At 41.8% G+C, this 25,994-nt stretch overlaps 1 protein-coding gene across 3 annotated transcripts in view; it reads right to left on the reverse strand.

Moving 5' to 3' along the window:
• arhgef10la (Rho guanine nucleotide exchange factor (GEF) 10-like a) overlaps positions 1 to 25,994 on the reverse strand; it is a 310,750-nt gene that overhangs the window by 213,034 nt on the left and 71,722 nt on the right. For all 3 annotated transcript variants that reach the window (XM_036559119.1, XM_036559118.1, XM_036559117.1), the window contains 5 exons: positions 19,473 to 19,576; positions 16,711 to 16,788; positions 13,837 to 14,016; positions 6,936 to 7,052; positions 3,695 to 3,787 (listed from right to left, as the gene is read on the reverse strand). In XM_036559119.1, the coding sequence (XP_036415012.1) occupies positions 3,695 to 3,787; positions 6,936 to 7,052; positions 13,837 to 14,016; positions 16,711 to 16,788; positions 19,473 to 19,576 (572 nt within the window). The remainder of the gene's footprint in view (positions 1 to 3,694; positions 3,788 to 6,935; positions 7,053 to 13,836; positions 14,017 to 16,710; positions 16,789 to 19,472; positions 19,577 to 25,994) is intronic.

Genomic DNA, 25,994 nt, shown 5'->3' on the forward strand with positions numbered 1-25,994 from the left:
CACACACACACAGACAGACACACACTCACACACACACACACACACACACGCTCTGAAAATCTTTGCGGAGGGAAAATTCCTTATTCACATTTGAAAGTTATCTTTCATAAAATTCATGGATAATCGATGCCCACTGAGGGATGAAATGAAGTTCCAGAACGGAGCGGCTCAGATCTGAACGCTGAGAGGACGAGAGGAACGAAGGAGGGAAAGCCGTCCACTGCTGACGGACGCAGAGACACTGACATTTCCCTGTCGTCAGAGACCTCACGACTGAGTAGGTCAGCCTGATATTTCTGTTGTCGATCCACTTTTCTCAGTGACATTTGGTGTGTGCTGTGTGCTTTGTGTGGCGTGTGTGTGTGTGTGTGTGTGCTCTGTGTGTGTGTGTGTGTGTGTGTGTGTGGTGCGAGATTGTTTATTCTTTGTCTATTCGAGCAGTTTGCATTGGGCCCGTTCCCTGGACACACCACACGAAAACATGGTAGGCCTGTATGCAGTGACCAACAGAACCGAATGTGGCCTGAGAGGAGTGGAGCTAGCAGTGAGTAGGAGCTGAGCAGCGTCTACCTGAAACAGTGGGCAATGAAAACGTATATAATTGGCCACATATGAATTGGCCACCATATAAAGGTGACTAAATGGGTTTTGCTTGGATGAACAAGTCAAAGCATTTAATTAGTACAAATGTTTACATGATGTGAAGATTCAAGACTTCAAGATGATCTTTATATAAATCATTTAAAGTTATGATCCTTTAAAGAACTGTTCACTAACGTTCACACAGCAGGTAAAAGTGGCCCAAATCCGATCATTTTCCTCATATGTGACACAGATGTGTGTCTGTGTGTCAGTGTGAACATTTTCAATTCTGATTTGAGACGCTTTCATATGTGGTACTGAAATCCAATACGTATCTGATCTGCGGCAGTGCGACTCAGTTTGAACAGCCAGATCACAATTCATGCGACTTTTACGTCAATCCAACTCGACATTCGTCATAATTTTGCGCTGCTGAGACATTTAGGCTGATGTTTCTGTACAAAAAATAGAAGAGACTCATCAAACGGCTCAGTGTTCGAAGAGATTTCTAAAGAAATGTCCGAACGCGGCCGCAGGAGAACGAGGCTGCAACGTCAAAGAACAGTTAAAAGACTGAAAGCAAAGTTTAAAGAATCCGAGGACGCGAACCAAAGAAGTGACCGCGCCCTTTTTACGGCTCGAACACATTCTGGGTGATGAGCCCAGCTGTCAGTCAGTGAAGCTTCATGATGGCTCCTGTGATGCTGGTGAAGATGAAGTTGATCCTCCGGGAGAGACTGGCGTTCGTTGGCGGTCGTGATTGTTTACCTCTGGATGAGCCGTGAAGCAGCGTGACGCTCTGATCTTTTGCTCATGTGGGTCAGTTTAGGAGCTGATCTGTTCAGACTGATGTCGCATACAGATCACATTTAAAAGACGTTGTGAACAGACAAACAGAAAAATCTGATTTGGTGAGAAAATCAGATTTGGGCCACTTTTACCTGCTGTGTGAACGTAGACTAAGAGGTTCTTTAGAGAACCAAAAGTGGTACTTCTATGGCAGGGATGCACAAACTGTCCATCTTGGAGGGCCAAAATTTAATATACGTGGTGAGCTAAAGGCTCTGCTGAAAGCTAAAAGCGTGGGGACTTTCTTTTAGCACTAAAACTCTGACCCGATGACATGAGTCACATTGACTGACCACACTCGAAACTAATTTTTAGTAACTTTTAAGGACGAAATATTGGATCAGTATCAACCGTTAATGAGAGATTTCAATAACAATATCGATATTAGAAAAGAGAAGGAGATACTGTGCCATCTCAAGCTAAGAATGAGTGCGTTTACATGCTCTCAATAATCCGATCATAATCGGATTTCTGCAGTTTTCTGATTATTCAATTGGTAATCACCATACTCCGACTTCTTACAGTGTTTTCACACATAGTTCGTTTTAAAAGAACCGAACCGAGTTCTGTTAAAGTGAACCTGGAAGGGAACCAACTGCAAGTGACCTCAGTTCTTTTTGTGTTCACAACTCTAAAGGTCCATTGAGATCTCACACCACTTCTTGTTCAGACCACAACTCCATTAGAACTCGGACCCCTTTCACAGCACTCACGGTGGGCGCAGCGCTCGCCAAATGGGCCGCGTTTTCTGATAAATCCGAGCTATCAGGTGACGAGAAGAACCGTCAGACCCGCCTGCTGCTCTCCTAATGGCCGCGCTGAAACGATTGGCCGAAGTCCATCATGCAAAATTGGAAACACGGCCCTGCTAGTCTGCCGCGGTGGGCTCCGTGTTCGGCTGTGCTCCTCACTGAAGCTCCACCCGGCGAATTTTCATTCATTCAGCGTTCAGAGTGAAAACAGCTGAGAATTGCGTTGCGTGCCCAGCTCGAGCCTTTAACACGGTATAATCACGCGAGCTCTCGCATCTGATCGCTTTAATAAGTCAGCGCTGCTGTCTGTCTCAGATCACGGACAGACTTTATCCTGAGCAGAACCTCAGAATGATCCCTGGTCTGTTTACCTGCTGAAGTGCTGAAGACTGTGGCTGTGTGTACGGCGAGCATCGAGGTCTTCACCGTAAAGCAAAGCTGAAGCGGACTGGGGCCGTTTTGTTTTCCAATGCACAATTTAATCGAACCACAAAATGAACTCGAGAGGAGGTCTCAGTTCGGTTCGTTTTTGGGGCCGTTTAGGGGGGTCTCAGTTCGTTTGGTGTGTTCACATATGCAAAAGAAACCATGACTCAGCTGTCTGAGTCCACTTCAGATGCTGAAACGGCCCAAGTGTGAAAACGCCCTCAGATCGGAGTAAGGTCTAGAAATCCGATTAAGAGTCTGATAAAGAGGCCGGATTTTCACTGAGTAATCAGATTTCTCAGTGCATGTAAACTCTTACTCTGATTTCTTTCGGATTTCTCAGTCTGCGAGACGCAGCAAAACACTGTTGGAGCGACGCTGAAACCGACTACAATCTCGACGAAATGAAGGATTTAAATATACTTCATTTCGTCGAGATAAATATGTTTGTTCATATTTTCAGGTAAAATGTTGCGGCATGAAGTTTGAGGTTTGCATTATGTTTACGTCACGACTTCTTGTGTGAGTTTATTGGTTGGTTGTAAAGCAGAAATCCAGTTGATATCTGACTCATGTAGACCTGGAGTTTCCCCATTATCTGAAGTGCATGTAAACGCTGATCGGATTACAGACAAAATCTGATTTTCTGCAGTTATCGGATGTTTAAGTGCATGTAAACGCACTCACTGTTGATAGGCTGATAGCACCATCTTCAACTGGGTGGTCATGACAGCAGCCAAAATGTGTTGCTGGGCACGAGGAAGGACAAATTAGCAAAAAGGGAAAAAGCTTTGCTTTTAAAATGACACTTCAAAAGGTTTTGAAAATAAAAAAAGAGACTTTTTTTGTTATCAAAAAAGGTCTTTCTGAATGGTGCCCTGTGGAGAAACACGCTTTTTGGCACCAGGAAGGATTCATACCATCTGACCACTGAGTGCCCGCTGGTGTAACCAAAGAAAAGTTGAGGTTTGGCCTATTTTCCGACTCGCTCGACATCCTTTTGCCTTTTCTCAAAGATATTTGAGATCACCTGATGCGCCTCATTGTGTGAAAAGAGCTGTGAAATTTATGTGAAAAACACTGACCTGCAAAAGGAGAATGAACTGAGGAAAACGCTGAATAGGCTTCACCATCAGGCCGTAAAGAGTGATACGGTCAGCGCTGGACGACTGCTTCTTCTACAAACACACACAGAAAGAAAGAGAGAGAGATTTACATTTCAGAAACCCTGCAGTGGTTAAACGACTCCGGGTTAGCAACAGAATCACCTCCACACAGAGCGGATAGATTTCGGCACTCCGGGGAAAGTAAGAGGGAAGCGAAGAGGGAGAGAGAGAGAGATAGAGAGAGTGGGTGTGGGTGGAGGTTAGTATCATAGTATCGATTGTCTCAGCTTTGCCAAAAGCCTTTGGCAGTCATTAGATACTGTACTGTCAGAGTGGAGGTGTAGTTGGGAGCACTCAAGAGAGGGAATATATCAGACCACGCTTGACCGTGCATTTATACAATGGAGGGTCAGTTTCCCACACATAGATTAAGCCTAGTCCTGCACTAAATCACTCTGTCAGCGTCAATTTCCCACTGAAAAAGCCCCCTTTTTAGCTTTTAACTAGTCTGAGTCCAGAAATCCCTTCCCTAAAGTTTTTTCCTAACCTTTTTTTAATGCCGTATTTACAGACACCATCATCCACATTCACAGCTAGTTTGGAAACAGTTCTGAAATACAGTATAAGCTTCAAGCTTTGGAACATTCCACTAGTTTCTTACAGGAATGCACAAAACATGTTCAGCATCACCTTCGCAATGCAAATCTTTGACTTTGTTCAACGATCCGATCTTTTTCTTCATATGTGACACAGATGTGTTGTTTAAACTGACCCACATCGGAATTCATGCGACTTTTACGTCAATCCAGCTAGGCATTCGTCATAATTTCGCGCTGCTGAGACTCAAACATTTAGGCTGATGTTTCTGTACAAAAAAACAGAAGAGACTCATCGCAACCGCTCAGCCGCAGGAGAACGAGGCTGCAGCGTCAAAGAACAGTTAAAAGTCTGAAAGCAAAGTTTAAAGAATCCGAGGACGCGAACCAAAGAAGTGACCGCGCCCTTTTTACGGCTCGAACACATTCTGGGTGATGAGCCCAGCTGTCAGTCAGTGACGCTTCATGATGGCTCCTGTGATTCTGGTGAAGATGAAGCTGATCCTCCGGGACTGACTGGCGCTCTTTGGTGGTCATGATTGTTTACCTCTGGATGAGCCGTGAAGCAGCGTGACGCTCTGTTCTTTTGGTCAGTTTAGGAGCTGATCTGTTCAGACTGATGTCGCATACAGATCACATTTAACAGATATTGTGAACAGACAAAAACCACAGTATAACATTTGAATTTGTTATACAGTACAACAAGTGTTTTGAGGGTAAATGAAATCAGATATGGCTTTCTTCTCTTCACAGCACCCCAGACGACCACCACAAACAAGAGGCTGCACTGACAGCTGCTGTCAGCTGTGTGAGTGTTTACTGCTTCCAATGACTGAGGCTGTTTGGTCTGATGGTGTTTGGTCTGACACCGTTTTCTGAGGCCGTTTGGTCTGACGGTGTTTGGTTTAGTACCTTTTTCTGATTTTTCTGAGGGCATTTGGTCTAATACCTTCTTCTGAGGCCGTTTGGTCTGACGGTGTTTGGTCTAATACCTTCTTCTGAGGCCGTTTGGTCTGACGGTGTTTGGTCTAGTACCTTTTTCTGAGGCTGTTTGGTCTGACGGTGTTTGGTCTAGTACCTTTTTCTGAGGCCGTTTGGTCTGACGGTGTTTGGTCTAGTACCTTTTTCTGAGGCCGTTTGGTCTAATACCTTTTTCTGAGGCTGTTTGGTCTGACGGTGTTTGGTCTAGTACCTTCTTCTGAGGCCGTTTGGTCTGACGGTGTTTGGTCTAGTACCTTTTTCTGAGACCGTTTGGTCTAGTACCTTTTTCTGAGGCTGTTTGGTCTGACGGTGTTTGGTCTAGTACCTTTTTTTGAGGCCGTTTGGTCTAATACCTTTTTCTGAGGCTGTTTGGTCTGACGGTGTTTGGTCTATAACCTTTTTCTGAGGCCGTTTGGTCTAGTACCTTTTTCTGAGGTCGTTTGGTCTAATACCTTTTTCTGAGGCCGTTTGGTCTGACGGCGTTTGGTCAGTCTCAGGCATCAGGCAGCATATTAATAACCATTTCACGTAATGACCTTCTGTGCGTTTGCTTTCAGAGGCATTAAACATTTCAGATATCCGAAATTCAGATTCTGACCCAGGAGCGTTTCACATCAAACCACTCTGAATGACTGTCTATATCTTAACAGTTTAATTACAGAGAAAGTTTGAAAAATCTGTGGAATTCCCCTTTCAGGCCAGCAGTGTAGTGTTTTTTTCCAGACTGAGTCCGAACTCTTGAGCCCAAGAGTCAGTTCAGGGGCGAGTCTGAGTCGATTCGCAAGTCAGGTGACACGTGGCTCGAGTGCAACTCTATATACTACTCCAAAAAACTCAGACATGTAAAAACAACAGAAGACTTATTGATTGGGTTTCTGCCTATTGGCTTCTATTATAAGTGTGCTGAAAGTCCATAAGGGTTTCTGTTCTTTTACTAAAGTGTTGAAATACACCCACACAGCTCTTAGGGAGTTTTCTTGCCACTGTTGCCATTGGCAACGCTCATGGGGGTCGGCCCCGGATTTTTCTGTAAAGCTGCTTTGTGACAACATCTGTTGTAAAAAGTGCTATATAAATAAATTTGACTGACGTGACTTTTACATTTTCTAAAACGCTTATCCTTCTGGGTTGCAGCGGGTGCTGGAGTCTATCCCAGCACTTATTAGGTGGAAGGCAGGACATTGGACAGTCCATTGCAGGGCAGACCTATACATCCACACACACTCTCAACATGTAGGTGTAATTTAGAATGTCCAACTGGCCTGACTTCAGCTCTTTGGACTGTGGGAGGAAACCCATGCAGACACAGGGAGAACATGCAAACTCCACACCCTGGTCGCCTGGCCAGGGAATCCCAGGGCCTTCTTCTTGCTGTGAGGTGAAAGCACTACCCACCGCGCCAACGCCAGACAAATATTGGTTTGAAAAACACTGTAGTTCACCTTTAACACATCTAATCACCCACAGGAACCCATAAATCTGTATTAGGAAGTTAGAAAGTGCATTAAAATGAATCCACACTGCTCGCGTGCTGAGAGGTTAACAAAAACTCTGCAGAGATAAATACTGACAACAAATCTCCTGCTGTAAATAAACATGAAAAAAACCTCAATAGAAAGAAAACAAAAGAAAACTGTACTCGCCTTGAGGAAGTCCAGGAAGGCAGGTTTGGATAAGCAGGCTTTCTTAATGAGCGCCATGGCGTTGGTGAAGTTATTGACATAATCACTATACACGTCCAGCACCATGGACTTGGAGAACTGTGGAAGACCCGTTGAGAAGATCAGCGTGTGAAAAAATGCTTTGAATGCAGATTTATTCAGTCCCTCCATGCTTACAATTCACATGGGCCAAACTCGGCTTATTAATTCAACAGCAATGTTTTTTCCTTTTGACTTCACAAATGAAAGCACTGAAACTTTTTTGGATGCCAGTGAGCCCAGGTGATTGTAGGACTGAGAGAAGGAAATGAATGGTAATTACAGTGTGCTACACTTAGAGAATTGGCCAAAACCCCTTGAATTCAAACACAACAAACCACCACAACTCCAATTATAACTGGGCATATTAAGAGCTGGAAAAAATGGTGGCCATCAATTTCTTTTGCCTTGACTGAAGGTAAACAGTGCTGCAAACAGTGGTTACATTTATAGGAAACTAACAGGGCATGAATAGATGTTAACTCCTTACATGCCTTCTCTCCACTGCAGCCAGCTGTGCCTAATGGGACAACACTATGAATTTCTGTTTACATACAGTATGGTGCAAAAGTCAGAGACCACCCTTTTTAATTTCCAGTGAAAATGGAAATTGAGTGCAAGTTATTCACTTTTCAGCATCAGGAAAACAAGCAGAAAACAAATATTTAACAGAAAATCAACAGAAGCCTCAGCTTTCGTTCTTTTCAGGAGACCCAAAATCAGCTTTTTAAAGAAACCTGCGGGGATTTTTTTTTTTTTACACCACCAAAGTTCAGTCTTAGAAGTTGTTTAGATTTTCTGCTTCTCACAAAGTACTCGCAAACACATTCAGTGATGTTGAGGTCTGGACTCTGGGGAGGTCAGTGTTGTTCTGAGAACATCAGCAGCTTCTTTGTTTCACCTGTAGATTGTCTGATTCATTTTCTGAGATGATTAGATAAGATAATCCACAGCATAATGAAGTGAAAGTCAAAGGAAAAGAAGTGAAAAGACAGGAGTTTCCAAAACTGGAGATCAAAAAGTTATCATTAGCATTAAAGGGGCATTAACACCAGGAAAAGTCGTGGTATTGTGGCCAAAGGGTTTGCAAAAGGAAGGTAGTAACTTCCCTGTGTAATCAGTATGGTCGATCCCGAAGGAGTGTGTGGAACTTGAGTTTTCATCGTTGCCACTACAGCAACCGAGGCCCCAACGCATTATGGCAACCACCCCCCCGCCACCCCAGAGTTAGCCCACTTTATCTTCCAAATATCGCAAGTTTATTCTTAGAACGTTACGACTTTATTCTCTAAATATTCTGACTTCTACGTAAGTCCAGAGAGGCCATGAGCTGTTGCTATAATTTTCTGGATTGTTATTTTGAGATAAGTAACTCGTTATTTCAAGATAACAATTTTGTTATCTTGAAATAACGAGATAAATAAGTCTTTATCTCAAGATAAGTAACTTGTTATCTCAAAGTCACAATCCAGAAAAATAGAACTACCTCATAGCCTCTCTGGACTTTAAACTTTATTCTCAAAGTCTATTATTTTTCATTTTTTTCAACAGTGGCCCTAAAACGCCATTGTAAAAATGGGACTCCTAACAAGGGTCTGTAGCTGCTACACCACCAACACTGTCCCAATCAGATAAACATCTCTGAGAGAGAGGAGAAAATCAAGCTGCTTCAGATCTGAAAACATCCACAGGTGTTTCTGTCCATCCTTCCACTGTGAGAAGACGACTCAGCGCTGTGGGTCTGAAAAGATGTGTAGGTGTTGCAGACGTTGCTGAGAAAACGAAACAGGCAAGATAATCCGCAAATCTAACAAAGAAGCTGCTGGTGTTCTCAGAACAATGGACTGACCACCCCAGCGTCCAGAGCTCAACATCACTGAATGTGTTTGGGATTGTGAGAAACAGAAAATGGAACCAACTTCTATGACTGAACTTTGGATACGTGGAAAAACATCCCTGCAGATTTGAGAAACTGAAAGTGTGTCTCCTGAAAAGAATGAAAGCTGTGATAAAGGTAAACGGTGACCAATTTGATGTTACACTTAGTTGTTGAGGCTTCTGTGTAATTTTATGTTACGTTTTCTGCTCTTTTATACTAACTGTGCTGAATGTCTTGAGAGGAAATAAAACAAACTGCACAGTATTGTTTACATGGAAAGAGAACAGGACTATTCAGCTTTGTCTATGTACATATACTCCTGTTTGTCCGTGCTACAGCTCATGCTTAAGCAATGTCAGCTACACAATTATAAGCTAAAAATAAATAAGCTGGAATAAAACAGTCTCTGTGGTAACTCATCATGCTTAAGGGGCTCTGTGGAAATCCGAAACATTGCACAGTAGAATCACAGACCAAGTGTGCTCTTTTAACTGGTGAATAATAAGAGGGCCCTGTGGACGCTCTCCATGTGGAGGGTCATAGCAGCGTTCATTCATTAGGCCATTAGTCCGCCTGCAGCGCTGCTATGCTAACTCTCTTCACCCCGTGATAGAGACACAGCCGTAATTGCTTCTGCGTTTCATGAAAGACGCGTTGCACTGTAGGAACTGCAAACTGCAGTAGTCTCTGAGCCTGAACTCAGGCCTCTGGTTACATTCGCCAAACACGAAACAAGAAATATTACTTATGAATCTTAATCTGCTGAAGCTGTGCTGTTCAATCAATTACCATATACACAGTAGAGCCACATTATTATGACCACCAGCTAATATCCAGAGTAACCGCCGCGTGCAGCACGGACAGCAGCCAGACAGGCTGGGAGTGACTCAATAAGGTCCGGGTAGGTTGTCACAGGTATCTGGAGCCATGCTGACTGCAGTGCATCCCACAGCTGCTGGAGGGGGCCGGGGGGGGATCCATAGAGCGAACTTGATGATCGAGGTGGTCCCACAGATGCTCAATTGAGTTCAAGTCTGGGGAATTAGCGGGGCAGGGGAGTACTTGGAAGTCTTGGTCTTCCATGCTCTTCCAACCAACGTCGGACATTTCTAGCCCTGTGACGTCGCTGGAAGATCCCATCTGTCCCAGCGAAGACAATCAGCATGTATGGGTGTTCGTGATCTGCAAGGATGGATTCACACCCAAATCGGTTGAGAGTGCCTTCCACATGGATGAGTGGATCCAGAGAATGCCACGAAAACAGTCCCCAGACCATAACGCTGCCACCACCAGCTTGTGGACATGAAGTGCTGTAAGCTGTAAGTTTTCCTGATTTCTGTTTCTTGTGGTAAACTTGTTATCTGTGCAGTATTGTGGGCGGAGTTCTCACAGGCTCCTTTCTACCAACAGCCCAACAGCTGGATAAAACTCCATAACAATATTTTTGGTACAATATTCTCTCAGTTTGTGTCATTCTAACACCGGTGTGCAAAAGTTTGGGTGCCTGGGCCAAATGACATTTTATTAATTTAAAGTGAAGATAAGTTTCCACATCCTCTACAGAGATCAGACTTCTGTGCATTTTAACACACAATTACTGTTTTTGGTAACATTTTATCTGAACTGGTCCTTTGTACATAATAAACTCACATCAACAACATATCAGTGAAGTAGCAGTAGTGAAGCGTCTGAACACACTGAAGTAAATATCTTGTAGATGTTCTGTTGATACATTACTTACATTAAGTAGATGTGTTGTTAATATGTTACTTCCATTATGCAAATCCTAACCTTACCAACCTTACCCAACACCTAACCCTCACTCTGGGCTTAATCCTAACCCTAACCTTAACCTCAACCCAAAACCTAATCCTAACCCTCACCTTAAGATCGACCCAAAACCTAATCCTAACCCTAACCTTAAACTCGACCCAAAACCTAATCCTAACCCTCACCCTGGCCCTAATCTTAACCGTAACCTTAACCTCAACCTAAAACCTAATCCTAACTCTAACCTTATCCTCAACCCAAAACCTAATCCTAACTTTAACCTTAACCTCAACCTAAAACCTAATCCTAACTCTAACCTCAACCCAAAACCTAATCCTAACTTTAACCTTAACCTCAACCTAAAACCTAATCCTAATCCTAACCTAAACTCAAAACCTAATCCTAACCGTAACCTTAACCTCAACCCAAAACCTAATCTTAACCATAACCTTAACCTCAACCCAAAACCTAATCCTAATTCTAAATTTAACCTCAACCCAAAACCTAATCCTAACTCTAACCTTATCCTCAACCCAAAACCTAATCCTAACTCTAACCTTAACCTCAACCCAAAACCTAATCCTAACTCTAACCTTAAGATCAACCCAAAACCTAATCCTAACCCTCACCCTGGCCCTAATTTTAACCATAACCTTAACCTCAACCCAAAACCTAATCCTAATTCTAAATTTAACCTCAACCCAAAACCTAATCCTAACTCTAACCTCAACCCAAAACCTAATCCTAACTCTAACCTTATCCTCAACCCAAAACCTAATCCTAACTTTAACCTTAACCTCAACCTAAAACCTAATCCTAACTCTAACCTCAACCCAAAACCTAATCCTAACTCTAACTTTATCCTCAACCCAAAACCTAATCCTAATCTAAACTCAAAACCTAATCCTAACCCTAACCTTAACCTCAACCCAAAACCTAATCCTAACTCTAACCTTAACCTCAACCTAAAACCTAATCCTAACTCTAACCTCAACCCAAAACCTAATCCTAACTCTAACCTTAACCTCAACCCAAAACCTAATCCTAACTCTAACCTTAACCTCAACCCAAAACCTAATCCTAACTCTAACCTTAACCTCAACCTAAAACCTAATCCTAACTCTAACCTCAACCCAAAACCTAATCCTAACTCTAACCTTAACCTCAACCCAAAACCTAATCCTAACTCTAACCTTAACCTCAACCTAAAACCTAATCCTAACTCTAACCTCAACCCAAAACCTAATCCTAACTCTAACTTTATCCTCAACCCAAAACCTAATCCTAATCCTAACCTAAACTCAAAACCTAATCCTAACCCTAACCTTAACCTCAACCCAAAACCTAATCCTAACCCTAACCTTAACCTCAACCCAAAACCTAATCCTAACTCTAACCTTAACCTCAACCCAAAACCTAATCCTAACTCTAACCTTAACCTCAACCCAAAACCTAACCCTAACTCTAACCTTAAGATCAACCCAAAACCTAATCCTAACTCTAACCTTAAGATCAACCAGTTTGTGACATGTTACTGAGAGTCTGTTGAGTGGTTGAACAGAACCACTCAGAATGAAGTGTCACCCTATTTTGCTGAATTTAACATACTGGAAAAAGGAAATGTGGCCTGTGAAAAAGACTCATTTCATATTTTATATTTCATAAATAAATAAAAGCAAATGAACAGAAACTGTGTACTAAAATTTGCATATTTAAGTGTGTCTCTGTAGAGGGTGCCAACTTATTTTCACTTCAACAAAACATAATTTGACTGAGTGTTCACATTTCTGCATTTGACTGTAGAGTGTAACGGCTGTAGGTTAAACTTGTTCTCTGTAGTCACCACAGGGGAACCCTCAGGGCCCTTCGAGGCCTTGAACTATTAAAAATACATATCTGTTCTTTAGGTTGAGTTTTGTTTGGAAACAAAGGGTTTAAAATCTTGACATGTACATCAGGACTGGTTTCCCAGAGGTATCTGGATAGATCAAGAGCTGAAGAGAAGGCCTTACATGTTTGATCAAGGGCGTCAAACTCAACCAAAAAAAGGGCCATATTAAAAGATCTCAACAAATCTGTGGGCAAGAATAAAAAATGTTTTTATTTCATATTGATTAATGTTGTGCTGTAAACTGAACTGGCCACTGTTTATTCAAAAACTTAAGCAGTAAAATAGAGACACTTGTGGCAGACCTTAAAATATTACATGAATACTTAAAATATTCAAAAATGTAAATGTTCCCAGGAGCTCAGCCTTTCAAACCTACCTATTTGCTTGTGTAGAACTGTGTAGAACACAATACCATTCGCCAAACAAAATGGGCTGTAAGATGCTTTACAGACTGGCTGGAACAAAACAACATTAATACTGATCTGACGAAACTGAGCTAAACTTGATATTGTGGCAGTTTTATGGCTCAGTCTGATTTGGTCAGACTCTGAAGATCAGACTACACGTTTGGCGGATGGTATTGGGTTCATTTCTGGCTGATTCCAGGTTGTTTAGCTGTTCTTCTGTCACAGCTGCTCAGTGGTGATGACAGTTTGGGAATTCAGTGTAAGGAGCTGGAGAACGAACTGCCGGCCGTGCAGCGAGTGGGCGGAGCTCGTTACTCTGACGTAGCAACAAGCTGCTCGTTAAGGAACTATAATTTGGTGAAGGAACTGCGAACATTAAAACATATTAAACGCCGCGTTCACGGCCCAGTTTATTAATTTATTACTGTATTTATTTAACTGTTGTATAAAAGCAGTAGAACACTCGAGGAGTGTGTTATCGCCAATAACATCACGGCTGTGATGATCTACGGTGACCAAATCACAGCCGGGATGTTATTTCGCGATAACACACTCCCTCTGTGTTCTATTACTTAATTATACTCTCTCTGCCGTTTGTTGACTTTAAAAAACATATGATTTGGGCTAAAATCTTATCTTAAAACTATCGAAAAACATCTGGGATTATGTATTTGTGAGCATTTTGTGTAACAGCTTTCTGTCATGTAACTTTTAGAGGTTCGGATGTTTGGTTCCCACCACCACCACTGTGAACTGGATTTCTCTAGAACAAAGCTATTCACATCAAACCACTCTGAAAGACTTTGTTTACCATCTTAACCATTTAATTATGCAGGAATTCAATGGAATTTCCCCTTAATGTGAAACGTTTGAGAGAAAATAATAGTTCTCGCTCACCGAGGCTACGAACAAATCCCCAATCTTCTCGCTAGCGTCCCATTCGGCCACGCGGGACGCCAGGGCAATCTGGAACATGGAGTGGCACTGGGTGATCTCCCGCACACGGAAGAAAATGGGCCGGATCTTCCTGGGGCTCAGGATGCGGGGCTCCGCCTCCATCAGGGGCCGCTGGTACTCCTGTGGAATCGTAGGAAAGGGAAACCCGCTTGAGTGCGCTGTCGCTTTAAGAAAGATCAGGTCTCGTTATCTGTGTGGGAAGCATGAGCTGATTTACTGCTGCGCTGTGCCTCACCTTGAAAGCGGAGGAGGGTTGAGAGGGTTGCGCAAACTTAAACAGAGACGCTTCTGAATTCACTTTAGATTTCATTCATTACAACATCGCAGAGGTTTTAAATGCCCCATTTACATAAATAAATACATCCTTGTGTTTGACCCAAGGAGACGCGCGCATACTTAATCATCGACTTACAGCATGTTCTCTCATTTCTTCAAGCTTCCTCACGAACCCTTCAGTGAACTCCTCCATTAATTCCCTCGCGGCTTAAGAAGGCAGAGCGTTTTCTCGCATGAGAAGTACGTTATGAAAGTTCTGCGCGGTTCTGAATGAAGTGAGACAAGTCAGCGGTCTAATATGTGAGAGTGAGGTTTAAAGCCTGCAAGTGAACTTAACTCAATGTGCGTTAACAGCTGCTCTGACGGCTTTCCGAAAGAAATGCGGTGGACAAAAATACACATCGTAGTCACGGCCATTGAGGGGCCTCCACTGCCTCGGAACACCGAAAGCGAGCAGGACGACTTTCATGAATAAACCATAAGGCCCAATCTTTAAAAGCAAAGACGCTTTGTAGCAGATTGTGGAAACAACAGATTTCTCATGACTGCTTTCTACCCTCCTCCTCGTTCTCGGGTGCTAATGAACTATCGACAAACACGAAATAAGGCTGAGGCCGAGGCAAAGGGACGCTTCTTCCCCAGCAAAGCCTACAGAGGCAACCCCACCACTAAACTCAATTATCCTACGGCTTTAATCTTCTTCCCGTCCCACCGTCAGCGATTATTGGACCATCTAGGCCGTCCGCGCAGCTTTATTGGCGAACGCACTTGTTGAGCACAACAGTCCAAGAAAATGCAACACTATAATGAGAATGCGAATCGTAAAGGACTACAGACGGGACTTTGATTCCACAACAAAGCTGGGAAATCACGTAGATCTAGACGGACTAGATTTCACAAGTCTGTCATTGATCCGCGATTCAATTTGGGGCCGAGCCTCAGCCTTCAGAGGGAAAGTGATAATCTATGCTCGTCTGGCTCAGATCACAGATATGTTCTGCGGAAACCTGCCAGGTGTATCGGGTTCTGTTTAAAAGGATATGTAAGTCAATGTGAATCTGATTACGACACACATTATGAGGTACTAAAGTCGTTGTTTTGTGGCTTCAAACCAGCCCGAACATCCAGTTTGTCTGAAGCTCTTCCAGCCATTACAACCTCCAAAAATTTGTCAAGACGCCATGAAAGTTGCCTAAACTCAATAAACAAACTGTGAATCAAGTGACGGTTTAAAAAACGCTGGAGATGGTGCCTCTATTCACTGTTTCATGTCTAACTTATATGGTATATGTTATAACTACAGGACAAAAGCTGGGAAATGTTCCACAAAGCAGCTCTGAATTAAGATCACAGCACTTTCCAACCAAAAGCTTAGTTCATTGAGTTGAATCCATGTTTTGCAAAAGAAAATTTGTTAAAGATATAGGATAACCTGAAATAGGCCTGCTTAAAAAGTGGCCAAAATGTTACCCTAAGCCCACGCCCTCTCCCAATGAGAGAACAAATGTAAGTATAAAATACATAGAATTTAAATATCAGTTACATATAACCAAATTAAATTCTCATTTTCCTTTTAAAATCACATTTTTTGAAAAAAATCAGTAGAAAAATATAGTGTAATGCTGTAGACATACACTGTGAAAGATTCCACTTATCTACCTTCTTTATTTGTATGTTGTTTTGTCCCTCAGCGTTGCAATTTGCCCACCCAAGACAAAAAAAAGTTTGTGTAACCCTGCTGTAAAATAATCAAAATTCTACATAAATAAATAAATATATTTTACTTTTTAAACAAACCTGCTTTTCATTTTTACTGCTGTAATATTTCAGATTTTAGTAAGAAAAATCTCTTTAAATTTCTGAATGTTTTCAAAATGGACTGAGAAAGATTTTTTTTTTATTTTTCTTAATGTTTTAATAATTACAAGTACTTAAAAAGCACATAAAAATGTGATGTTGAGACAACTTCATAAACAATTGATTTATGTTCAGAATAAACCTGCTTAACTGTGATTTTAAATCGCTTTACTGTGACTCTAAATGGATTGAAAGTGTGTGTCAGCAATGAAAAAATATTCAAATCATACAGAATTATGACACTGGATCCTAATAAAGCAGAGAAACAGCATTTACAGCACACAGGGGTGCATGCAGAGTTTATCAGCCCCTCTAGCCGGTTCCTGCAAGGAAAAGAAACCACTATGGCATCCAGAATCCATTCACAGGTATCATTTATATCAGTCATCCTCTCTCCCTTCATTAGTGGTCAGTTTGTGAAAACAGGACCAGAAACTGGTTCACCACCCAGAGAATATCAGGTCAGCGATTCTGGTCCCTTTCCTTTGATGGATGGTGCACAGGGGAGCTGACAAAGTGCACCTATATGGTCAGTGTTTCTGACAAAAAGGCCAAAGAGTTTAAGAATTCCCTGTTTTTCAGTTATTGTACTCCTCCTGTATCTCAGACACATACTAGTGATTTGTGATCTGCTTCTGTAACCAAAATGCATCCAAAGCCATGAGGACACTCAGGACTCACCTGAAGGATTCTTTTGAGAGACTCCAGATAGCTCCTTTCACTCTGCACAATGGAGCCCAGAATGTGGCGCCGGATGATCTAATCAACAAAGAAGACTGATTTAAAGACGGGAGGAAGTGAAGGAGCCGGTATAAATGTAGGGTCACACTGTACACTCACTGGACATGTTGTTTAAAGGGGCCAAAAATAGAAGGACTCCTAACTGGCTACAGAAAGCATTTGCAAGCTTTGATATCTGCCAAAAAGGGGTGTTAAATTAATCAGAGTATAAAGAATTTCAGATTTCTTTTAAAAGTTTGCTGCTGAGGTTGAATTCATTTCTTTTCACTACAAAAAAATAAAACTATGTAATTTGGCCAGGGGTGCCAACTGCACACAATGGTACATACACAGAAATCAGAGCACATTTGTTTTCCTTAACGTGGCATATTTCCAAGCGAAACAATACTGGGGTGAGAAATAATTGCACTGTACAAAATGAGAGTTCAGCTCAACTTAAAATGATATAGTAACTGATTATTTGGCTTTTCTTGAGTTGACTCAACTTGAGTTCACACAACTCAAACTTCTTAGTTGAGTCAAAAATCCAGCTACTGTTTCTAGATCTGCATCTCAGTTAGATAAACAAAACTGTTTTTTTTTTTACTTAGTTCCTCCACTAGCTGGCGCTCTTTCTATCACACAGTCCCATCTGGCATATTTTCCTCTTGGGCTTCCGGATATGAACAGCTGTGGCATTGCTGAGATTCAAACTCACAACCTCCTGATTTTGGGATGAATTATTAGACAGCGGCACCAGATGAGACGATGCAGTGCTTTAAAGTTAAAACATATATTTTAAAACATATGTTTGAGCCTCAGCGATGCCACAGCGATCTGTAAGTGTGAACCCAAGAGGGAAAATGTCCAGTAGGATTGTGTGATGGAGAGAGTCCTGGCTGGTGGGGAAGAGGAGTATAAAAAAACAAGTTAATTTTATTTACCAAACTGAGACAAAGAACTAAAAATTAATAGTAATAATAATAATTAATAATAACTTTTGACTCAACTAAGAAGTTTGAGTTGTGTGAACTCAAGTTGAGTCAACTCAAGAAAAGCAATGAAATCAGTTACTATATCACTGTGAGGTGAGCTGAGCCCTCATTTTTAACAGTGTGTGGGAGGGACTTTGGGATTCGAATGGATGGTGAAAAGTGCACATTCCAAAACGAACAATGGGTCAGACTGTAACGGTCAGAAGAATCTGTCCATTTTGCAGAAATTCAATTTAATTACGTCATTTGGTGTGTATTTTCTGTAGATTCTGAAACATGATTTATTATTGATTAAAAGTTTGAATTTAATGTATATTTTTTTACAATTTTTCAAGACAGTCAGCAGGCTAGCCTTTAACGTCTGCACCGCTCTCACCTTTGTTACATTTTCACAGCAAAAACAAGAGAATAAAAGTACAAATAAATCAATGTACAAGTGTAACTATCTAATGTGTGAGGAAGATATGTACAGGGTGTTTGTGTGTGTGTGTGTGTGTGTGTGTGTGTGTGTGTGTGTGTGTGTTGCTCCATCATCAGTTGACCTGCCTCAAAAATTGTAAATAGCACAAATCCTGCTGGATAGTTGAACTACCACACTCACGTTCAGATGATCAAGGGTTGCCAGCATAAACAAACTGAAGTAACTCATAAGTTTTTATTCTTCCCAACCGATTAAATTCACCTTGCATATGGGCAGAGGGCAGTCGTGGGCTGGAGGTTAGGGAACCAGCCTTGTGACCGGAAGGTTGCTGGTTCGATCCCCTGAGCTGACAGTACGTGACTGAAGTGCCCTTGAGCAAGACACCTAACCCCCAACTGCTCCCCGGGTGCTGTGGATAGGGCTGCCCACTGCTCTGGGCAAGTGTGCTCACTGCTCCCTAGTGTGTGTGTTCACTAGTGTGTATGTGGTGTTTCACTGCATAGATGGGTTACAAGGCGGAGGTGAAATTTAAGGGTCACTTAACTGTCACATGACAGCCATATAATTCATATCAAAATGCTCCGTTATCTTCGCCGCTACTTTCCAAAGCCACTTCAGCAGCTGTAAACTCTCTGCACACCATTTCACGAGTCTCCGATGTGGACTGAATGAAGAATGAAGGGTTTCCGGAGTGATGGTCAGTGATTAGTGATTTCCGGAGTGTCTATCGGTCAGTTTCACACAGAATGTAGACAGACACACAAATCCACCGGTTCCACACGGTGAGAGGCAGATGACGTGTATCTCAGCCCCTCTTCATAGGCTCATAACTCCGGATGTGAGTCTCATATGATCTCGTGATAACATGGAATGGAAAGGGCGACTCTACAGATTCAGGAAGTGTTTGAACTGGATTTCTGCTCTGTATTACTTTAAAGACAGAGAAACAGATACAGAAACAACGAGTTTGTGGACCTGAGACAGTTAACTAATCCTTGATGAGCTATAAACTCTGTTTAATTCAATCATTGTTGGTGAAACCCACCCAAAGAGAGTTTGGAAACTGGTTAAAGATGCTGCTTTTTCTTTTCCGATACCTTGAGAACATCCCATAACACAATGCGCATGTGTGCTTGGATTCTGGAGAATGTAGAATAAGGCCCCTTTAAAGGAGAGGAGGGTGTGGAGGTTCAGTTAACGTCTGTTTAATGCAGTGTAGAGCTCTGTGTTCCCTGTTGAAAATGGGGAAATGTACATGTCCTTCCACCACATCACACTCTGTCTTGCAAACGCACTCACACACACACCTGTTGGCTGCTGAGTCCCTCTGGCATCGGGCCAAGCTGTGCTGGAGGATGCTTTGCCTCCGACACGATCACATCCAGATACCCTGCATCATCTTCAGCATCGTCTACAGAGAGAGAGAGAGAGGCAGAGAGAGAAAATGAGGCAGAAAGAGAAAAGGAAACAGAGCGGAAGAGATACAGAGAATGAGAGAAAGAATGGGATAGAATGAGAGAGAGAGAGAGAGAAAGAGAGAGACAGAGAGAGAAATCAGAGACAAAACAAGACAAGAAAAAAGCACCACAGATAGAGAATAAAAGACAAAGAAAGAAAGAAAGAAAAAGACACAGAGAGAGAATGAGCGAGAGACAGATAGGGAGAGGAAGTATGAGAGGAATGAAAGAAATAGAGAGAAAAAAGACAAAGAGCGAGAGAGAGAGGGAGAAAATGAGGCAGAAAAAGAAAAAAAAACAAAGCAGAAGAGATACAGAGAATGAGAGAAAGAATGGGATAGAATGAGAGAGAGAAAGAAAGCACCACATATAGAGAATAAAAGAGAAATAAAGTAAGAAAGAAAGAAAGAAAGAAAGAAAGACAGAGAGAGAGAGAGATTGAGCGAGAGACAGATAGGGAGACGAGGTATGAGGAATGAAAGAAATAGAGAGAAAAAAGCGAAAGAGAGGGAGAGAGAGATAGATAGATAGATAGATAGATAGATAGATAGATAGATAGATAGAAAAGATAAGAGATAGAACGGGATAGAATGAGGGAGAGAGAGAGAGAAAGAGAGAGAGAGAGAGAGAGGGGGAAAACAGAGACAGAACGAGAGATAAAGCAAGAAAGCACCACAGATAGAGAATAAAAGAGAAAGAAAGAAAGCAAAAAAAAAACAGAGAGAGAATGAGTGAGAGACAGAAAGGGAGTGGAAGTATGAGAGGAATGAAAGAAATAGAGAAAAAACAGAGAGGGAGAGAGAGACAGAGAGATAGATGGGGAAAGAGAGAGAGAGAGACAGAGAGAGAAAACAGAGAGAGAGAGGGAGGGGGAGGGAGAGAGAGACAGAGAGAGAGAGAGAGACAGAGAGGAGAGAGAGATAGAGAGAGAGGGAGAGAGGGGGAGAGAGAAAGAGAGAGAGAGAGAGAGACAGAGAGAGAGAGAGAGAGGGGGAGAGAGAGAGAGAGAGAGAGAGAGAGAGAGAGAGAGAGAGAGAGAGAGAGAGAGAAAGGCACCACCTTCCTTCTTCTGCTTTGACAGCAAAGCAAATTCAAATATTCTGACTTTATTATAGACCTGAATGAACTCTGTGCGTTTTTCAAAACGCGCTCAAACACTGCGGCAAATCTGAAGCCGCTCAGAAACAGGCTGTTCTAAACCACATCCGAACGCTCGCTCCCTCCGCACGGCTACAAAGCAGCCTGACAGACAAACAATTTCTCAGCGCTGCGGCGGCACAAAAGCCTGCGAATATTCAAACAAGTTCTGGCAAGCAGTGCAGTTAATGACTGGAATAGCAATGGCGTCAGCGGGAATCAAAACATTTAACATTTAACGCTCAGCCTTTCCAGCTGCTATCAATACCTGAAATGACAATTAGTGACCTTTCTCCCTCGACTTGATCATGAGAGGGTTTTTTCCCGGGTGTTATATGTGGCTGCAGTGGGGAGTCTGCCAGGCTCCATTACCGGATGCTAATCTCTCCACATTGTGCTGAGGAGGTTCGTGGGGTGCCAATCCAGTCATTCAAATTTTCCCTTTCGATTCTCGCGCACATCAAACACCTGCGTCTGCTTTTCCGTTCTATCGGTCCTCAGCCCGACGTGACATATTCTTAGCCATTTCATCCCAGAAATCTCACAGCATCGGCAACTTTCCTCCAGAGCGACTTATTCCACTGAAAAAAAACAAACCGGGAACCCACAGAACACATTTGTATGTACTGGCTTTTTTATTCTACAACCCCATTTCCGAAAAAGTTGTGACGCTGTGCAAAATGTAAATGAAAACAAAATGCAGTGATGTGCAAATCATTTAAACCCTACATTTATTTAAAAATGGTACAAAGACAACACATCAAATGTTGAAACTGAGGAATTTTATTGCTTTTTGAAAAATATTTGCCCGTTTTGAATTTGATGCCAACAACATGTTCCAAAAAAGTTGGGACGGGGGCCTGTTTACCACTGTGTTTCATCACCTCTTCTTTTAACAACACTCTGTAAGTGTTTAGGAACTGAGGAGACACTGCTGTAGTTTAGAAAGTGAAACATTTTTACATTTTTTTGATTCAGGATTTCAGCTGCTCATCAGTTCAGGGTCTCCTTTGTCACATTTTTCATTTTATTATGTGCCAAATGTTGTCAGTGGTGACAGGTCTGGACTGCAGGCAGGTCAGTTTAGCACCCAGACTCTTTTAATACGGAGCAATGCTGTTGTAATACATGCAGAATGTGGTTTGACATTGTTGAAGAATTTCAAATGTTGATTCGTCAGACCACAGGACACTTTTCCACTTCCCCTCAGTCCATTTTAAATGAGCTTTAACTCTCATTTGTGGATGCAGTGATGAACTGTTTCCACAGACAGTGGTTTTCAGAAGTGTTTCTGAGTCCATGCAGTGATTTCCACTACAGAATCATGTCTGTTTTTAACGCAGTGCCATCTGAGGGCCCAAAGATCACGGTCAGCAAATACTGGTTTTTGGCCTTGTCCCTTACATACAGAGATTTCTCCAGATTCTCTGAATCTTTTAATGATATTATGTACCGTAGATGATGAAAAGCTAAAGTTCTTTGCTATTTTATGTTGAGAAACGTTATTCTTGAATTGTTGCACTTTTGATGGTGCAGTCTTTCACAGAGTGGTGAGCCAGACTCTTTTAATACGGAGCAATGCTGCTGTAATACATGCAGAATGTGGTTTGACATTGCCTTGCTGAAATAATCAAGGCCTTCCCTGAAAAAGACGTCGTCTGGATGGCAGCATATGTTGCCAAAACATGTATATATCATTCAGCATTAATGGTGCCTTCACAGATGTGCATGTCACCCATGTCGTGCACTAATGCACCCTATACCATCATGAATACTGGCTCTTGAACTGTGCACTGATAACAAGCTGAGTGGTCTTTAGCCTGGAGGGCAGTGTCCATGATTCCAAGAAGAATTTCAAATGTTGATTCGTCAGACCACAGGACACTTTTCCACTTCCCCTCAGTCCATTTTAAATGAGCTTGGGCCCAGAGAAGGTGGCAGTGTTTCTGGATCCTGTACAGTTTCTTGTTTGTGTTTTAGAGTTTTAACTCTCATTTGTGGATGCAGTGATGAACTGTTTTCACAGACAGTGGTTTTCAGAAGTGTTTCTGAGCCCATGCAGTGATTTCCACTACAGAACCATGTCTGTTTTTAACGCAGAATCACATGAGGGCCCAAAGATCACAGCCAGCAAATACTGGTTTTTGACCTCGTCCCTTACATACAGAGATTTCTCCAGATTCTCTGAATCTTTTAATGATATTATGTACCGTAGATGATGAAAAGCAAAAGTTCTTTGCTATTTTATGTTGAGAAACGTTATTGTTGAATTGTGGTGCAGTCTTTCACAGAGTGGTGAGCCCCTCCTCATTTTTACTTCTGAAAGACTCTCTGAGATGCTCTTTTATACCCAATCATGTTACTGACCTGTTGCCAATCAACCACCAGGTGTTTTTTAGCATCACACCACTTTACCAGCCTTTTGTTGCCCCCATCCCAACTTTTTTGGAATGTGTTGTTGGCATCAAATTCAAAATGGGCAAATATTTTTCAAAAAACAATAAAATTTCTCAGCTTCAACATTTGATACGTTGTGTTTATATTTTTTCCAATTAAATATAGGATTTAAATGATTTCCACATCATTGCATTTTGCTTTTATTTACATTTTTGCACAGCGTCCCAACTTTTTTTTTTTTTTTAGAAAAATCGGTTTATAGATGCAAAGCACCTCATGCTGCCTGGCTGGTTAACTAACTAGTTAACTAGCTAACTAACTAGCATGTTCACTCACTCACATTTAGCAAGCTAAAGATTCCTCACAAGGGGGAGCTACACTCGCATCCGTGAGTAGTGCTTTAGTGTGAAACTAGTAAGATTTCCATCAACTTTATGCATATTTTGCAAGCAATAAAAAAAAAAAACACTTTAAAATTGTTGCAATGTTGCTGCTGGCAGCTCTTTTCCATCAGAATCACTTACAGTGATAAAAAGTCCTACTGTCACTTAAATTTAGCTTTATCAATCAAAAAGTTGCGTGTGACACATTTCTAACAAAACAAGGGTTCCAAATTCCAAACTGTGTACACATCTTCTGTCTTTCCTGACTTTGTTAGCCTATCGATAAGGGGCTCAGCAGACTTCTTGCGGAGACGACGTTCATCTGGCTTCAGCAAACAATATGACATAATTGCAGAGAAAACGAAGAACCGCAGAGGTTGCGCGGAGGCTTCGTTCACCATGCACCACACATGGCAGCTGAACGAACTCCGCGGACGAAGACGCTACACGACAAAGCCTGTGATTGGTCGGTAAAAAAGAGGCGTGCCATGAAACACAGATGGACGTCTTTGAGGAGCTTCGTTTTGCAAGAAGTACGCTGAGCGCTTTGGCAGACACACCAATATTTCTGTGAAACGCATTTTTGTTAAATAAGCAATGAAAACCTCCTAAATGTAAGACATTAAGTCTGTTATTTGGTAGTACTAATTAGTAGTGAGCACCAAAAGAAATAGGTTGACTTTGTTGTCTTTCTATTTACCAGCTTCTAGTTTGAATTTTCCCGTTCCACCTTAAATGGTGGCAGTATTCTGGACTCGAACGTCACCATAGTAAGAACTGATAGAATCATTTTTCCACTAGTCATGGAGCTTATCATGAACTGTCATAGCGTGACCTGCAGTAGTGGACAGTCCGTGTGACAGGCAACACGAAACCGCAGAGAGTATGTAAGCTTGTAAGCTCGCGAAGGAACTTTCGGCTTCACACAACCCTCAAGAATTTTGTTTCGCTGAGGCCTTAAGAGTGACAAAAACTTACCAAATACACAGAGAACTGATGAACGTTTCCTGCAGTTTTTGCAACATATCAAGTAGACTACTGATAATTAGTTGTATCTACTAAAGTTAAAAAAAATGTTGACAGTATTTGTAAGAATTACCAACAACTGTCATCTCCTTAATCCACAATGGCAAATCATTTTAAAGTGTTAAAAGATGTTTCCCATCAGTTCTCTCATATGAAAACCTGCACATTGAAAGAGAGGAAACTGGCATAATCCACACCAGCAGGATCTCTTTCACAGTCACAAACATAAGGCCTGAAACCATACTAAGCATACCCTACATGTATAGTGGAATCTGGTGATGGTGTGAAGTGTATTGCTGTGGTTTACTGTAATGTTTGTGTTTGCCTGATTGTTTGTGACAAACCCCCCTATTTTCCCATGGAGCTGCTATAATGCAAGAAAAATTCGGAGAAATCTGACAATAAAGCGTATTGTATCATATCGACCTAAGTACAAGAACACAGGGTACATTCGACACTGCTGCCTTTACAGTTTACTGACTTACTGTGGGAAACGTTCACTTGATCAGAGTAGGGACGTTTCAGCTAGACCGCGAAAATGACCACAGGCCATCGGTTCTATAAAAATAGGGCTTTTTCACTGGAGAGTGCAATTGTATGCTTATTAAATCGAATCTATCCACACCATGGTCAAGTACCTGTGACCGCTTTCCAACATACAATGGCACCACTGAAAAAAGGTTCTCTGGAGGTTGTGTGGAAGTCAAATGATTGTCCTTGTGATGCTCACGTTAATAGTAAACATAAACTACAGTAGCTACAATGGAGAATCCAGGCGCATCAACAAAGTAGAACAAGGGAACGTCAAGGTCTGATTTACCTTTTACTCTGCATTTTTGTAGATAACAGTATGACATACAGCAGGGGTTCTCAACCTTTTCCACCCCAAGGCTCACCTGTTTGTATCTGTAAAGAATAGCAGTCCACAAAAAAAATAGAATCTTTTTTTTTTCTTAATTGCTCGCACTGAAAACCTGTGAAAAGATCAGAATGTCAATTTTACTTCAAACCCAGAAACCAAAATTTGTAGTTATGCTGAAATACCATATGTTTACAGAGATGTCAAAAAAGAAGAAAAAAAAAAAGAAAAAAGTAGATGTAGGTGTGGACCGTGATTTGGAGCTGCAGTCCATCGCGTTTTCACTGAAAATACTGTTTGGTCTAGAGTCTCTTTAGGGATTTAGCGCCTCATTTGATGGCTTTTGGATCAGCATCATCACAATCGGCAATAATAATAATGATCCTTACATGAAATCTGCTTCTTCGTCAGTAGTTTATCAATTTAACTCAGGTCACTGATGCTCGTTCAAAGATCAAACGCAGATCTTCGCTATTATTTTAAGGCTCGTCTGTCATTTTTAACAGCAGCTCGAGCTGCAGGAACGACATGAGAGCGGTGAGAGTCTGTAAAGAGTCAGAGGTTCAAACA

This window comes from Colossoma macropomum, unplaced genomic scaffold (assembly GCF_904425465.1).
Source record: "Colossoma macropomum unplaced genomic scaffold, Colossoma_macropomum, whole genome shotgun sequence".
NCBI classification, from domain to species: Eukaryota; Metazoa; Chordata; class Actinopteri; order Characiformes; family Serrasalmidae; genus Colossoma; species Colossoma macropomum.